The sequence below is a fragment of the Microcaecilia unicolor genome, chromosome 2 (genome assembly GCF_901765095.1).
Source record: "Microcaecilia unicolor chromosome 2, aMicUni1.1, whole genome shotgun sequence".
NCBI classification, from domain to species: Eukaryota; Metazoa; Chordata; class Amphibia; order Gymnophiona; family Siphonopidae; genus Microcaecilia; species Microcaecilia unicolor.
In genome coordinates, this window is record NC_044032.1 from 415,730,380 (window position 1) to 415,747,693 (window position 17,314).

Genomic DNA, 17,314 nt, shown 5'->3' on the forward strand with positions numbered 1-17,314 from the left:
TTTAGTGCATGCTAAAAATTAGCATGTGCTAAATGATAAGATGCCCCTTATGGGCCAGATTCTATATAAGGCGCCTAAAATATCCACATGGTAAACATTTCCGCCTAAGTGTATTCTATAAGCGATGCCCCTTTTGAACTGCTCGCATTAGAATTTAGACGCAGTTCATTATAGAATACACTTAGCAAGTTGTGCATGTAAATTCTAATTATTGCCAATTAGTGCTCAATATTACTTGTTAAGTGCTGTTATCAATGCTGATTAGCTTGTTAAGCCAATTAAGTTGCGTGCATTGTTATAGAATACGCCTGAATTGCAGCACAGATCGCTAAGTGCGCTATATCGAATCTGGCAGTATATTCCTATGGACTTTTTATTTAGTGCACACTAATCATTAGCACGCCTAATGACCCCACAGAAGCGTATTTTCAAAACACTTAGACTTACAAAGTTTCATAGTAACTGATGGACCTTTGTAAGTCTAAGTTCTTTGAAAATGAGCTCCTAAATCTCTTAATACCAAATAAAACACTACACAATTCTTTAGTGCCAAAAACTAATGGCCACATTGCTTTTATTTATTTAACAATTCACAAACATATGACATAAATAATATCTTAATCCCTTTTTTCCAGGTGGCCTTAACCTACCTCTTAACACTTAAATTTAGAGGCTAGTCGATGATGACCTAGCCTCAACACCCAAAATGAATTTCTAACAAACTACATCAAATATTATATTAATTAAATTCAATTACATTTCCATTAAAGCGAGTCTTGAGGTGACACCATGACCTTGCCTCAGCTCAATGGGGTATCACACCTGAGCCTTGAATCCTCACATACCAACTGTATTGAATTCAATCCCAAATTTCTCCTCATACAATTGGCCACCTGGCTTTATATCCTCCTAACCCCTCATAACCTGTGAGTGAACAACCCCCCACACCACCCACAAACACACCCCTACCTCCCAATATACTATCCCTTTTCTTTCTAAACCCCCTCCCCCCAGGTGGAAAACACCCTTCTCTAACCCCTCCAACTCCCTCAAACAACTTCCTCAATGTCCCACCACATGAAATACACCCCAGCCCACCAAAATTAATGTTCCATACTCCAGCTTCCTGCCCCTTCCTAATTAGCCAATCCCCTCACATGACACCCACTCCTCATTCTTCATTTTCCCTGTAAATCACTACAAATCACCACGTACCCTGACCATTCCCCCTTTAGATTGTAAGCTCACTTGAGCAGGGACTGTCCTTCCCCTTGTCTAAACTTGTACAGCGCTGCATAACCCTGGCAGCGCTATAGAAATGCTAAGTAGTAGTAGTAGTAGTAAATCACCACGTACCCTATCAATTCCAGTTTATTGATATAATCCTTTTTATTATTAATTTTCTTTCACTCTCCAAATTCAAACCCCTTTCCCTCCCCCTCCCTCTACCATCCCTTCCCTTCCCTTCCTTAAATTCCCCTCCACTGAATGCAGCACTGGCCCAGGTTAACAGGCCACTATTAATGTCAGTGTGTTAAAAAAAAAATATCCGATTTCCAACAGTGGCCAATCTGGGTCACAAATACCTGGCAAGATCCTGAAAGCGTAAACCAGACTTTATGCTACTTATCCCAGAAATAAGCAGAGGATTTTCCCAAATCCATCTTAATAATGGCTTATGGATTTTTCTTTCAGGAAATTATCCAAACCTTTTTTAAACTCTGGTATGAAAAACTGCGAACACCATTTGTGACCCCTGAAACAGGCATTTTGTTACGCTGAAACACGGACCATGTCAGGTCCTTTCTACAAGCAACTAATAAAGCATTTTCCAAGTACCATCTCCCAAGTTGGCTTTGTCTGTTGGTCAGCCTCTACTCCTGTTGGTTTGGTTTATGGGAGCAACTTTCTAAAATTGCTGCTCCCTCTACAAAGGGCCCCGATCCCAGCATTAGCAGCCCACTCCCCTATGGCAGTTCTCCCTCCCCCACCTGGCAGCACACCTGATGCCACTCCAATAGCACCTGAGCCTCCCCCCACCACAAATAGTCCCTCTATGGGTACCCCTCCACCCCACCAATACAGTCCCTCCAAGGGCACCCAACCCCCTCTGCCAACACAGACCGCCCCTCCAGACCCCATGGGAAGGTCCCCACCTGTGGCAATGGGCTACACAAATGAAAGCCTCCCCTAGACTCACCCCTCCTCCTAGGGCCCAAGGCACTCCAAACTGGCCCTGGGGCCATATTTTTCCCCACTTCCACCCCCAACTCAATCCCTGGGCATACCGGGGGTTCCTGGTGTCTAGTGACACAGATGTGATGTCCACTCACTCCTGCCTTGTGGCCACTGGGTCATCAACATAGCCACTGACACTCTAATGGTAATATTGCAGTGTTAGCACTAGGGGTCAGGCTTTCACATATGGGCAAAATGGTGGTGGTGAGGATTGGTGCTGTTGGAGTGACATTGGTGTTCTGCCGGTTGGGGGGGGGGGGGGGGGGGAATAAGTTGCCATTGTAGTGAGGACTTGATTGGGGAGAGTGCTGGCATCACAGGACCTGACATCAGGATTTACAACTGCCCTATAGTAGGTACTTAGATGTGCCTTGGAGCAGGTATAAATTCCAATGTCCAGGTTTCCCAGTGCAGATGTGGATTCCCTGTGTGAAATAAGAAATGCTCATCTGTATTGTTGTCCTGCCCAGACCAGCCCCTCTCCCCCCCCCGTCTCCCCACAACCCCTTTGCCATCTGTTTATTTTTTACTAATAAATTTCTATACCACTTACACTATTTCCACAGCAAAGTAGTTTACAGGCAAAATCAGAATTAAGAAAGGAATGCCATAATCAAAACAGAAATGTTTAAGAAGAACAAAAGAAAAGATACTGATACAAAGTTCCTCATTAGAGGTCCATTTCAGCCAAGACTACTGCAGGCTGCTAATCTGGTGCGAATGCTCAGGTGAATCATGTGAGTCATAAAGCCAGCCTTATATTTTGTAAATGAGAGTTCAGCTCTCAAGTCAAATGACCGTGAATTCCATAATGTCAGGACCAGGAAAAAAAATGCTGACTATTGGGTTGAATCTAAACCTGTGCACAAGGGTGGAGGGAGGGACAAAAGAAAGTTCACTAGAAGAACGGAGAGAACGTGAGGGGGTTATAAGAGAGGCCAAACAGGATGGGATGCCGGTATGGAGCGCTTTATGTGCCAGGATAAGAATCTGCCTCCATACGTCTGAATGGCACCTTCTCTGAAATGGCATTTAAACCTCTGGGCCGCTCCAGTCCTTTAACAGCTGTGGGACTGCTTCTAAAATAAGGACCTTAGTGGGCTGTCAGTAATTGATGAATCTGTGTTTCTAGTTTATGATTGATTTTATTAAGTATACACTATTTATGATTAAAAGTCTTCATAACTAGCTGGTATTGACTATTGTATTTTTTTATATTCCTTTGCACTCTATTGTGTATTGCTGTCACTTGTTCATTTAGCACATTGACTGTAAATCAAAGCACTTTAGATTATCGAAATGCTTTAGGAGATTAATGATTAACTAGATTAGGAATGACTAAGAGAGTACAAAAGAAAGCATATGTATTTAACCTGTGTACTTCATTAAAAGATCATGTACCAGGTTTCAAAATAAACTCTATAGTGGCAAAAATAAATATTTCTTTAGCATCTCCAGTAACTGTGGGAGCAAATCCACTTGGCAAATTGTACAGCTCAGATATTTTTTTTCACTATAGAAATCTAGTCTATGAGCTAAGAGAATAATAAACCCAGAGGTAGCATAAGATGTTCCAAAGAACATTCAAGGAAGGAAATGTGGAGTCAGCACGGGAGCAGCCACTGAACACACTGATAGTACGGATTGAACAGATAGGTTGTTTGCGTGTATGATTTGTGACATGGATTTGCTGGGTTTTACTCATAAATGGACTGTTTCGCCCTTCTGTGCCCATGGAGAAAATTCTTATTGAATAAAGTCCACTGTTCCTTGTTCGTCTCATACGGAGCAATCTTTCATTTGTACCAGTGCTTCTAATCAGTTGCCACCATACTGTGCGCTCTGCAGGTCCACGTACACACAGTACATTAAGACAGAATTGATTTTTAGACAGCAATACATCCAGCGACTATGTTTATCTAAGATAAAACTAACAGCAGAAATATGTAGAAAGATTAAACAGTCTGGAAGAAGACAGCAGCTATCAGCCGCTGTGCTTTATTAGTCTTTATCTAGCACAGACAAGGCTGGTGGTTATAAATTGTCAGATAAGGACAACTACGGCAAAAGGCCTTGGACGGGAGGGCTCACAATTTTCTTCTATTTTACTTAGCTTGGCCAATATCCAAAATGTATCTCTCTTTTTCCTGGCATTACCCATAAGTTGCTGCTGTTTTGGTTGCTCCCCAATCAACGTTGACTTAATATTAAGGCTGAGTTCATTTCATCTTCTAAGGTGTTCTTGTGAAGTGTGACTGTCTTTGATGAACTCATTGTGCCCAGGGAGTATTGTTTTAGGCCAAAGCATGACAGTCATTCCTGTCCTCTGCAGAAGTGCAGCAGGATCTTTCAAAATGTCACAGTATTTTCAGTTTTGCGATGTATTTTTCCCAGCTGGGATACGACATCCATCAAAATCCCAAACAAAGTCTTTCCTAAATATATTACTGGCATAAATAACCATTTTCTCTAATGCCGTCTTCCCAGCTGTCCCTGACATTTATATATCCCGCCAACAGCTTTGTGGAGAATTACCTCACCTCCTGCAATGCAGTGTAGGAGATTATGGTTTTTGCAGTCTAAGATGGCCGCCACCCTGTACCCATTATAGTGCTCTGTAAGTTTAATTTCTATTGTTTCTTCAGAAACTCACAAAACTATCAAAGTACTTGACAGGTCTAAAATACAGGATGAGGAATTTCAATGCTGTGCTTTGTAGCATGTAAGGTCATTCTCTTAAGAATCTAAAATGAAGCAATTTGCAATATAAAATCCATAAATACTTGTAGATCTTTACACATTAAAATGCTTCAGTGTCCCAGTTCTCATCTCCGTACTTTAACAGATAATGCCTTGGTCTTCACTTCCAATCCTTGTGGGCTGCCAATGTGTCATGTGTTCTGGATATCCCTAATGAATGTGCATTATATATAATACAATTCTAGGGTAAATATATCTTCTATGTCAAGAAATTAAAAATATCCTTCTGTCAATTTTGTTGATTCAACTTCCTTTTCAGATATATACAAAACTAGGGGCCTGTTTACTAAGCCGCACTGTAGGCGTGCAAACCTTTTAGTGCGTGTTAACGCTAGAGACACCCATAGGAATATAATGGGTGTCTCTATCGTTAGTGGATGCTAATTTTTAGTGAGTGCTAAAATGTTAGCGTGCCTACAGCACAGCTTAATAAATAGGGCCCTAGATATACAAATTTCTTACTACAATATTTAAAGTGATATATTGGTGCTCAGTACATCCCCATAGTGCTAACCTGGGACCATATGACTACTGGATGATAGTCACTGCACCAACAGCACTTTTGCGAAACCTTAAATTCAAAATTATAGGAATGAAAACTGTACTTATCTTCATCTGAAGCGCTGTGGATGCTTAATTCATTTTCTCTATGAGCTCAGGTTCTTCATCAGAAAACAACCTTCGTGCAAAGTTCTGATAAGCTGGAAAAACTGTTAATTACTTGAAAATTCCAAGAAAAAATATATGGGCCAAATATGTTGTTACTCATCCTTGAAACGCCTCAAGGTGTTAAAAAAATATCCAAAAACAAAGGAATACTGTCTCTTGTGATAAACCTCACTGCATCTCATCAAGATGTTCATAAACTGTAGTTCCTAAAACCTCTTCTTCCATTTAAACCAGCTCCACTGAAAGTCCAAAAGAAAATTTAAAAACTGTAGATCTTTTCACCACAGTCCAGAAATGAACTCGCTCAGGATTGAGACAATAGCAGATTTGAGCGAGTTCATTTCTGGACTGTGGTGAAAGATCTACAGTTTTTTAAATTTTCTTTTGGACTTTCGGTGGAGTTGGTTTAATTGGAAGAAGAGCTTTTGGGAACTACAGTTTATGAACATCATGATGAGATGAAATAAGGTTCATCACAAGAGACAGTATTCAATTTTTGGATTTTGGATATTTTTTGAATAGCTCGAGGTGTTTCAAGAACAAGTAACATATTTGGCCCATATATGTTTTCTTGGAATTTTCAAGTAATTAAGAGAAGTTTTTCCAGCTCATCGGAACCTCAAAGGATTTGCACGAAGGTTGCTTTTTGGTGAAGAACCTGGGCTCATAGAGAAAAAGAATTAAACGCCCACAGCGCTTCAGATGAAGTTAAGTACAGTTTTCATTCCTATAATTTTGAATTTAAGGTTTTGCGATAACGCTGTTGGTGCAGTGACTTTCATTCAATAGCCATATGGTCCCAGGTTGGCACTATGGGGATGTACTGAGCACCATTATATCACTTTCAATATCGAAGCAATAAATTTGTATATGTAGTGTTGTATGTATTTAAAAAGGAAATTGAATAAACAAAATTGATGGAGTGATAATGAATATGTATGAGAGGTTTACATTCAAAGGAAGTAGTAGTATGCAAATCTCCTTCATGCATATTTATTAGGTATATCCTTAAAACTTGACACATTGGTGGCTCTCAAGGACTAGGAAAGATGACCAAGGAAACAATGCTTACAAAACTATTAAGCTAGAACAGTAGTTCTCAACTCAATCCTCAAGACAAACCTAGCTTGTTTGGTTTTCAGGATATCCACAATGAATATGCTCAAGAAAGATTTACATACAAAGGAGGAGGTGATTGAAAGACTAGCTCATGCGTATTCATTGTGGCTACCTTGACAGGCTGGGTGCTTCGATGGGACTGGATTGAGAACCCACTGAGCTAGAACAAACACTTATAGGAGGCACATGAAAACGTAAGGGTAGCTGAGGCCAGTGGGTCTAATCTGAGACACATTATTACAGGAAGTCACTTACTCCGGACACATTTTCTAGCATTGCACCATTTGAAATAATATGTACAGAATGTGACTATGCTACAGCACTCTGTGCCTTCAGTATAATAAAGCCTTTTCCAAGTTCAGTCCTTTAGGATTTCCCTAATGAATATGCATGACAAAGATTTGCATGTTAATACCTTCATTGTGAGCACATCTCTCATGCATTTTCATTAGAGGTATCCTGAAAACCTGGCCTGTTTGAGCCCTTGAGGACTGAATTTGGAGAAATCTGGTATGATGCAAGCAGACGTCCTATGAAGCTTGTCCTGGTTCTGCTAAGGCAAAGCATGAAATATTTCTGGAAAACAGTTAATTCCATGGCAAAAAAAAAAGGGAGAAAAAAAAGAATACAAGTGGGACATATACTAAATCCATTCTTTATACAATCCATATGCTTAGAAAAACAACGTTGGAACAGCATTACCTTAAGTGCATCCTGCGCGTCATCCAGGCAGTACACCCGGATGTTGTACTCCAAAGATGTGCAGGACGCTGGTCCAAAGATGGCCAGCTTCAGTCGTTTGGCTGCAGCTTTGGTTGTGGCCTGCCCTACCAAGGCATAAGTGCTGAGGGTCTCGGTGAGGATATGACAGGCCTCTGGGTCCATCTGGATGTAACATGGAGTGGTGAAGTTCTCCTCTCCAACCACAACCACATCCTAGAAGACAGAGGGATAACAAGGAACAGCAGCCAATGACTGGTACAATCAACACACAGCTGTCTTTGAACAATTGACAGCCTTTATATGGCATCCAACTGTTGGTAAAAGCAGTATATATTTCATTTAATATGACATTGGAGCACTATACATAGCCCCCCTTCATTGTGTATATAATACATATACACATGCACAATAAAAGGGAGACGAAAAGTGTATTTAAGAATAGCATAAAAACAGTAACTTCCTCATTCTATAACTTGGTGCTGACTATTAGAAGCCAAGGACTAGATTCTATAGGCCTGTTTACTAAGGCGCACTAGCATTTTTAGCGTGCGCTAATGCTAGAGACACCTATATATGTGTCTAGCATTAGCGCGTGCTAAAAACGATAGTGTGCCTGCAATGCGGTTTAGTAAACAGGGCCCTATATATCATGCCAAAAAATTGGGAACCAAAATGAAATTTGCTTAGGCATATTCTATAAAGTATGCTTTAATTTAGGCATACTTTATAGAACACGCCTACATTTCTGCACAGTTTATAGAATATGTCGAGTGCCGGTCCATACGACTAAATTTAGTAGTGGTCAATTACGCCAAGTAAAACCTGGTGTAAATCCCGACGCCTAAATTAGGCACGGAGCGGGTGTATTCTATAACAATGCACATAGGTTTTAGAAACACCCATGACCCACCCATTCCATAACCACAACCATGCCCACTTTTCAACTATGTGACTGATATTTACGCGCACTACGTTACAGAATACGCTTAGCCAGTAGTGCGCATAAATTCTAATTAATGCCAGTTAGTATTGATAATTGATTGTTAACATCCAATTATCAGCACTGATTAGCTTGTTAATTTATTAAGTTATGCACATTGTTATAGAATACACTTCGATTTCTGCACAGAAATCTTGGCGCAATATATAGAATCCTGGGGCAAGCGCGCACTTAGGTTGTAGAATATTTATTTGTTTAGCACATTTGATATACTGCTGAGGCCTTCACATAGCCACATAGCAGTTGACAAGTACATTTTTCTATACAGGCACTAGTAAAGAATGTAAATACTAGTACTTATATTCTTTATGGGCATTTACTATACTGCTGTAACTGAGAACAGAACTAAGTGGTTTACAGACTAAATACAGCAAGAAAGGAACTCCATAAATTTGGATAGAAAAGCACAACAGTCTACTCTACACAGGCTTAAAGGGAAGGGAAAATAAGGAAGAAGAAATAAGGGAGGGGGGAAGGAAGCATAGACACTGCACTCACTACTGGCTGCCGAAGGCCTGCCTATACAGCCAAGTCTTATCCGTGGCTTTGAATTTAGGGAGGGACAATTCATCTCTAACTTCTAATGGGAGACAATTCCAGGTGGCCAGAGCATGAAAATAGAAGGCATCAATACTAGAACCAGTTAAGGGGGTCTTTTACCAAGCCTCCGTAGCATTTTTAGCTCATGGTAGAAATCAGCTGGTGGTAAATGCCGAGACACCCATAGGAATATAATGGATGTCTCGGCATTTACCACCAGCAGATTTCTACCATGTGCTAAAAACACTGCCGTGGTTTAGTAAAAGACCCCCTAAATGCATAAATGCTAGGCACTATTCTATAAAATATATGACACAGTTATTGCATCACTGTTAGGGGGGGCGAACATGTGGATTGAGCATGGGCGGGCCATAGGTGTGTCTTTATTTATTTGTTGCATTTGTATCCCACATTTCCCCACCTCTTTGCAAGCCAAGCAATGTGTCACCAAGCAATCTGTACAACTTATAGAATACTATGAGTTGCGGGCATTGCATTGACTCCAGCCATTGACCTGCCATTACTGAATGCTTCTATATTTTGGCACACCAACACAGATTTGTGTATTTTACAATGGCTTCAGTGCACCCTGCAGCTGTTATAGAATCAGTGCCAAGCACGCTCCATTGTGGCCCCTACGTCTTGGTGCCAAGTTATAAAATGCCCCTAAATACTTACCATATTTATTAATTTTTCTTTGTGTATGTGCACGTGTGTATGTAATTTTTATGTGAAATAAGTTTAGTTTTCTTTACAAGCATCAAGGAAGCTTTTACTGACTGCTGAGCAAGGGAAATGAAAAAATAAAAAAACATTTCTGCGCTGAAAAAATGTTTTACCCCAAGTCACAAAGCATCCCCATTCAGCAATGTGCTACAAGCTCTTTTGATGGCTAAGAAAGTCTAACATAAGAACATAAACATTGCCATACTGGGACAGACCGAAGGTCCATCAAGCCCAGTATTCTTTTTCCAACAGTGACCAATCCAGATCCAAATACCTGGCAAGATCCCAAGAGTAAAACAGATTTTATACTGCTTATACAAGAAATAAGCAGTAGATTATAGTTTATAGCCTTTCTTTGGAGGAAATTGTCCAAACCATTTTTAAACCCTGCTAAGCTAACTGTTTTTACTACTAGTAATGAATTCAAGAGTTTCAAGAGTTAAACTCTCTGGCAATGAATTATACAGTGAGTGAAGAAGTATTTTCTCTGACTTGTTTTAAATTTATTGCTTAGTAGCCTCACTGTGTGCCCCCTAGTCTTTTCATTTTTGGAAAGAGTAAAAGGTGATTCACCTCTACCTATTCCTTCTATTCAATATTTTGTAGACCTCTATCATATCGTCTCTTAGGCATCTCTTCTCCAAGCTTATAGGGAACTAGTCCCATCCCCTTTATCATTTTTGTTGCCCTTCTATGTACCTTTTCTAATTCTGCTATATCTTTTTTGAGAAGCTGTGACCAGAATTGCACACAGTATTCGAAGTGCGGTTGCACCATGGAGCGATACAAAAGCATTATAATATTCTTAGTTTATTTATTTGTTACATTTGTACCCCACATTTTCCCACCTACTTGCAGGTTCAATATGGCTTACATAGTAATTCTGTTCTCCATTCCTTTCTTAATAATTCCTAACATTCTATTTGCTTTCTTAGCCATTGCTGCACATTGGAGTACATAAGAACATAAGAGTAGCCATACTGGGTCAGACCAATGGTCAATCTAGCAAAGTATTCTGTTTTCCAAACAGAGGCCAAGCCAGGTCACAAGTAACTGGCAGAAACCCAAATCGTGGCAACACACTCCATACTACAAACCCCTGGGCAAGCAGTTGCTTCTCATGTCTGTCTCAATAGCAGACTATGAGCTTTTCCTCCAGGAATTTGCCTAAACCTTTTTTAAACCCAGATACGCTAACTGCTGTTACCACCTCCTCCGGCAAAGAGTTCCAGAGCTTAACTAGTCGTTGAGTAAAAAACTATTTCCTCCTATTTGTTTTAAAAGTATTTCCATATAACTTCCTTGAGTGTCCCCTAGTCTTTGTACTTTTGGAATGAGTAAAAAATCGATTTACTTCTACTTGTTCTATACCACTCAGGATTTTGTAGACCTCAATCATATCTCCCCTCATCCGTCTCTTTTCCAAGCTGAAGAGCCCTATCCTCTTTAGCCTTTCCTCATAAGAGAGGAGTTCCATCCCCTTTATCATTTTAGTTACTCTTCTTTGAATCTTTTCTAATTCCACTATATCTTTTTTGAGATACGGCGACCAGAACTGAACACAATAGTGAAGGTGCAGACACACCATAGAGTGATACAAAGGCATTATAGTATTTTTGGTCTTATTCACCATCCCTTTCCTAATAATTCCTGGCATCCCGTTTGCTTTTTTGGCCGCCGCCACACACTGAGCAGAAGATTTCAGCGTATTATCTACAACAACACCCAGATCTTTTTCTTGAGCGCTGACCCCCAAAGTGGACCCTAGCATCAGGTTACTGTGATTCGGATTATTCTTTCCCATGTGCATCACCTTGCATTTGTCCACATTAAATTTATTCTGCCATTTGGACGCCCAGTCTTCCAATTTCCTAAGGTCTTCCTGCAATATTTCACAGTCCGCACGTGTTTTAACAACCTTGAATAGTTTTGATCACCTCACTCATCGTTCCGATTTCTATATCATTTATAAATATGTTAAATAGTACCGGTCCCAGTACAGATCCCTGTGGTATTCCACTGTTCATTCTCCTCCATTGACAGAAATGACCATTTAACCCTACCCTCTGTTGCAGGCTTTTGCCACTTCTCAGCCAGGTCATAGTAAAGGCCTTGATGTTGGTTCTCCCAAGTCTCTTATTGCATGTTCTGCAATGTGTTCAGCAATCTGTGGTAATACTAATCACAGGAGAACAGTCAAATTAACCATTACATCAGTTGTACAAATAATCTGCATGGGCTCACTATTTATTTTAGGGAGTTATTTCAACTTCTTAATGTTAACACTTAAAGCTTTGAATGGTGGTGGCCCTAAAGTATTTATAAAGTCTGCTCTGCCCCTCTTGTATGCTGCAATCAATGGGTACAATTTTGTTTTGCCTGTACCTTCTGTTTAAACAGCTTGTCTATCTGGTAGCAAGTATTGTACCTTCTATTGTGCCTCTCCAGCGCCCTCAACTCCGTTCACGTGTATATTTGTTTGACTCGGGATTATCTGAGCTTCTGCAAAGTTTTTAAATCCTGGCTTTTTGCTCAAGCATTTTTTAGTGGATGATTTATTTTTATTAAAAAATGAGGGTATTGAATAACATTGTATTTTATGTTTGTTTTATTCTTATTTATACCTCTTTTATGATTTACTTGTTTTCTTTATTGTTTTATACTTGATATATATTTATTTTTATATGCTTTATTGCATTGTTTATATTTGTTGTGCCACACTTGACTGGAATGGTGTGTAATTAAATAAAAGAAGTTGTTATCCCTCCAGCTGTAGAGACATCGCAGGTAAATCATGCTGGTTTGTATTAACGCTGCTTTTTACTCTACCTCAAGCCGGGAGTTAAGTTCCCAGTGCTAAAAAAATTGTATTAAGAGCCTGCCAGGCTTCTGTGCACTTCTCTGCCTCAAGGCATAATATCTAATTTAAAAGGCAATGCGTTAGCATTTGTGTACAGAAGTTCTTTCTGCACCAGGGGCTCTGGGTCCCACACTAAGCTCTGTGTAAGAATTAGCCCCTGTATTCCATCAGCCTGGGTATGAATTGCTCCTGCTGTTATGAGATTCCATTCCAATCACCCTGCCCAAGCAGACAGCACAAGGCTGCAACTTCCAAAGGCACAGGACCAGCGGAGAAGAAATACAGGTATTGGGCTTTATAAGCACTAAACAATTCTGTAACTAGGGCCCTATAAATGATGTCTATAAGTTAGGCATGTGAACTTAGGTGCACACATTTACTCCAGCTCTATGGATGCACAGGCAACCTACAGTATTCTGTATGACATGTACATGTAAGTCCCCCCCCCCCCCGACTCCACCTATGTGCTGAATGCGTGTAACGTGGTTTATGATATAAGTGCACACATATGAATGTATATTCAACTAGTCTTAATGAATATGTGTATAATCGGCATGTAACTGTGAGGGCATATTATATATAACTGCCACCGAATTAAAGGAAAGCTAGGTTATTTGTCTAATGTTTAATATTTCTAAAGTATACACAGTCCTGTATTGTCACTGGGTTTGAAAATGCGTTCTGCAGCTCCCCTTCCATTTCCGTGAGCCCCTGGGAACAGCATCACAGCTCGTACCGGAAGTGATGACAGCTGATTCTTGCAGTGGATATGTGCATGCATATATATGTATTAGCATACAGATTGTGGGCCAGGGATTCGAGTCTCACTACTTTACTCTTCTCAGAAAGTTTTTGACTATCTATTTAAACACCACCTATTAATTTACCCAGAGAGAATAGATCTTCCCTTGATCCTCCCCTAGCTTAGTGGGAAAAATTAATATAAAAGTATATAAGAGACTACTGGTTCAAACTGTAGGTCAGCTGGGGATGGGGGAGCCTGTTGGCTTTGAGTAGACAGCAATCACCAGAGTGTCTCACTTATGTCTCTATGACATCACTGCACATTGCATGTCTAATAGTATTAGTGGTAAGAGTAAATAATACCCTCTATGACATCACAGCACTGTAGGTGTCTTGTAGTATTAGTGGTAAGAGTAAATAAATAATACCCTCTATGACATCGTAGCCAGGATGGATCAAATAAATGTAAAGAAAGATCTAACAGGGATTGCTTCAGAAAATATAGGACAACTGTTTATTTATGTATTTAGATTTTGCTCACACCTTTTTCAGTAGTGGCTCAAGGTGAGTTACATTCAGGTACACTGGATATTTCTCTGTCCTAGGAGGGCTCACAATCTAAGTTTGGAGGCAATGGAGGGTTAAGTGACTTGCCCAAGATCACAAGGAGCAGCAGTGGGATTTGAACCAGCCACCTATGGATTGCAAGACTGGTGCTCTAACCACTAGGCTGCTCCTCCACTCTAAGCCAGGGTGTTTAAAGTATTTCAAAATTGATTACTTAAGAAGAATTTTTAATTCTGAAAGAATGATGTATATACTCCTTGCCACAGAGCTTTCTTTAAAAAAAAAAAAAAGGCTGCATCCTTGGGAAGATGGTGTGTAGGATAGGGATGAAGTAGGTAAACATCTGGGCAGAGTGGGAACAGAAAATGCAGGGACTGCAGAAAGCTTCGCAGCTCCCAATGACTGGGCCACTGACAGGGGAACATTTACAGCAGCATAAAGAGCAAGGCACCAGATTTTGAAAAAAAAAAAAAAATGCTAGGAAGGCTGATTCAGATGGTCATGCCTTTATTTTACCTCTTCCATCCTCTGAAAGTGAGGTGTGCAGTCGCTATTGCCCAGGCTATTAAAGCAGTCGTTTTGAATTATGAATAGCTTTGTGCGAAAAATGTGAAATGTATTCAATTGAAAGACTGCATTCTTTTTTTAGCAACATGCTTTTCCTAATCTAAACTGTGGACCACACAAGCAGTCCCCTTCCCTATGATACAATTTTAAGTTTTTAGATGCATACAGCCACTAGACTTCTGTACAACCTTTTAAAACATACAACGTTTGGGGGAACTGCACAGTGACAGTGTGCAAATAGTGCATTTTTCTCTTGTCTATTTGCAGAAGGCAGTACAATATGGAAATCAGGCCCTTCATCCCTCTATTTCAGAGGGCTATGGCATTAATTACAAAATCTGTGAAGTGTACACATTTTACACTACTCTGGTTACTATGCAAATATATCAAGAACTCTGCAAAGACCAGTTAAAAAAACTGGGAGGTTCAATTGAATGACACCTAAAGGTTTGGCCAGTTCCCACTTTGTTTGCTCCAAGGATCTAAGAGGCTATTGGTACTTTATAGACCAACAGATTTAAATGTATGTCTCAATAAATCTATGCCAGGCAACCTTTCCAGAAAACTACTTAGCACCAAGTCTGAATCATGATATAAAAAGATCAACAATCAACAGGCATAAAACCTAAAATAGTAAGCAACACAATATAATCAAGGCAGAAGAAGACAAGAATGAGCTATAAACATAACATAGGAAATAAATGTTAAAATCATTCAGTGCATCTGAAAAATCAAAGTAAAATCAATCATAAAAGCCACATAAATGGTAATACCAACCAAGGCGAGAGGCAGAGAAAGGACAATTCTTTTACTAAGAAAATTGAACTAGCATCCAGTAGTTTCTTAGGTACAGTTTAAGCTTCTATCTTTAATAAGCTACCTTTCCAAACAACTATAAGATAACAAGTTGTACCTACTGTCTGCCGGATTAAAGATATCCCAAATGCAAGTCATTTAAAGTGTGGCAGCCTATATATTAATTGGCATGAAATTTAGAGGTTACATTTCACTAGCTCTAAATAACTTACGTATGGTCACCTTTAGAGTAGAATTTAAAATGTTAAAGCTTTAAAGGCAAATGGACTCAAGTGCCTTAAAAGCCATTTAAGTCTCTGTGTCCCTAGAAGGGAACTTTGCTCAGGCCATGAATTTTAGCTTAAGTGTCCCCCTTTGAAGGAATTTAAATTTACAGAGACAAGAATGGAAGGCTTTTCATGTGTAAGACCCTTTTTATGGAGCTGAGATTTGGCAGGAGATTATCAAGAGTTCAGAAAACTTCATGTCTCTAGTCTTTATTTCAGAAATGTATGCAAAATTTGCTGAAAACAAGTGTATGTAGACTTTTCAGCTCCGCTGCTATCATTTTGTTAGAATATTGTTGTTATGGTTTTTGCTTTATTATTTGCATATGGTTATGTACTACATATTTGTATGTATTTACCTGCATTTTTACAGTTATATAACATTTATTTATTGATTTATTTCTGGCATTTATAAACTATAAATCCACAGACGACTCTAGAGAAGTTACATAAACACACAATGCAGATGTACAATGGAATCCTTTCTGTGGATTTATAGTTTATAAATGCCAGAAATAAATCAATAAATAAATGTGTGTCATCCTAAATGCAAACATGCAAAAATATAATTTTAGAAGACAGTTCTGAACAAATCTGTCTGTTCCATGTAATATTAGAGCTTGTCCACTAGGTGTCAGCATATGACTCAAACTGAGCAGGCATAGGGCCATCTGAACTGTTGCTTCAGGTATTTATTAAATGCCTTTGTGAAATGCTAAATTTTGTATTCACTTATTTTTATAACTGCACAAAAAAGATTTTACTAGAAAAAGCTATTTATGAATCCCAAAATGAGTTAAACACAGTGGCTTTGCAAGGAGGAGGTAAAATCCCACTGAAAACTAAGGATATAAATGGCCAGGCAAAGCCTTCCTTTATGTGACCGTGCCGGGGAGCAGCTTCCCTGTTTAACGTGTAAGAGAGTGACACACACTGTTTTCAGAGGGCACAAAATCTCCTAATTAAATAATACTATAAGGCAGCTTCCTTGCCGGGGAAATGACATTTAGGGAGCGCATAACCTAATATTGTTTCTTTCGTGATCTGCCGCAAAGGCAGCACATATTTTTGTATTTTTTAAGTTTAAATGTTCTGCTTTCGTTTTTCTTTTCAACTGTTTGAATCGTGTGCCAAAATAACACTGCCTTTTGTATAGGGTGGCAGGTTTTACAGGCTAAGCAAAGCAAGCCGAGGGACATCACAGATATGGGAAAACTAGAAAAGACTAATTTAGTGCAGGGGAGCTAAACATTCTAGGGTACAACTTGAAAGGGTTCTATTTCCTCATTTTGTCATGAATTTGATAAAGGGAACTATGAACTACCTAGATTAGGGGTTCTTAACCTTCTTTGGTTCCTGCACCCCTTTACCTGATCAAGGAAACCCTCCTCCTCCTCCCCCTTCCTGAACCATGTGTTCCTGTTAGCCACTAACAGTGCTAATTGCTAAGATGTTGCTGCAATAACAGTGGTATCCAGTTATACTACCAAAGAAATCACACGTAAAGCTATAATGTTGTTGAATAAAATGACTATTTACTTATGATACATACTAGATTTCAACCTTGAAATCTAGTATGTATCATAAGAAAATAGTACATACTAGAAGACCCTTCTCTTTGTTCCGTTTGACCTCATCTCACACCTCTTGGGGGGTGCAGGTATCGCTGTTAAGAACCCATGATCTTTGTTCAGCATCTGCCTAAACAAGTAATAAATT

At 39.5% G+C, this 17,314-nt stretch overlaps 1 protein-coding gene across 1 annotated transcript in view; it reads right to left on the reverse strand.

The window, feature by feature from the left end:
• The window catches only part of UNC5C (unc-5 netrin receptor C), a 644,470-nt gene that overhangs the window by 24,213 nt on the left and 602,943 nt on the right, over window positions 1–17,314 (reverse strand). Inside the window, exon 13 of the mRNA XM_030190711.1 lies at window positions 7,489–7,722. Within this exon, the coding sequence (XP_030046571.1) occupies window positions 7,489–7,722 (234 nt within the window). The remainder of the gene's footprint in view (window positions 1–7,488; window positions 7,723–17,314) is intronic.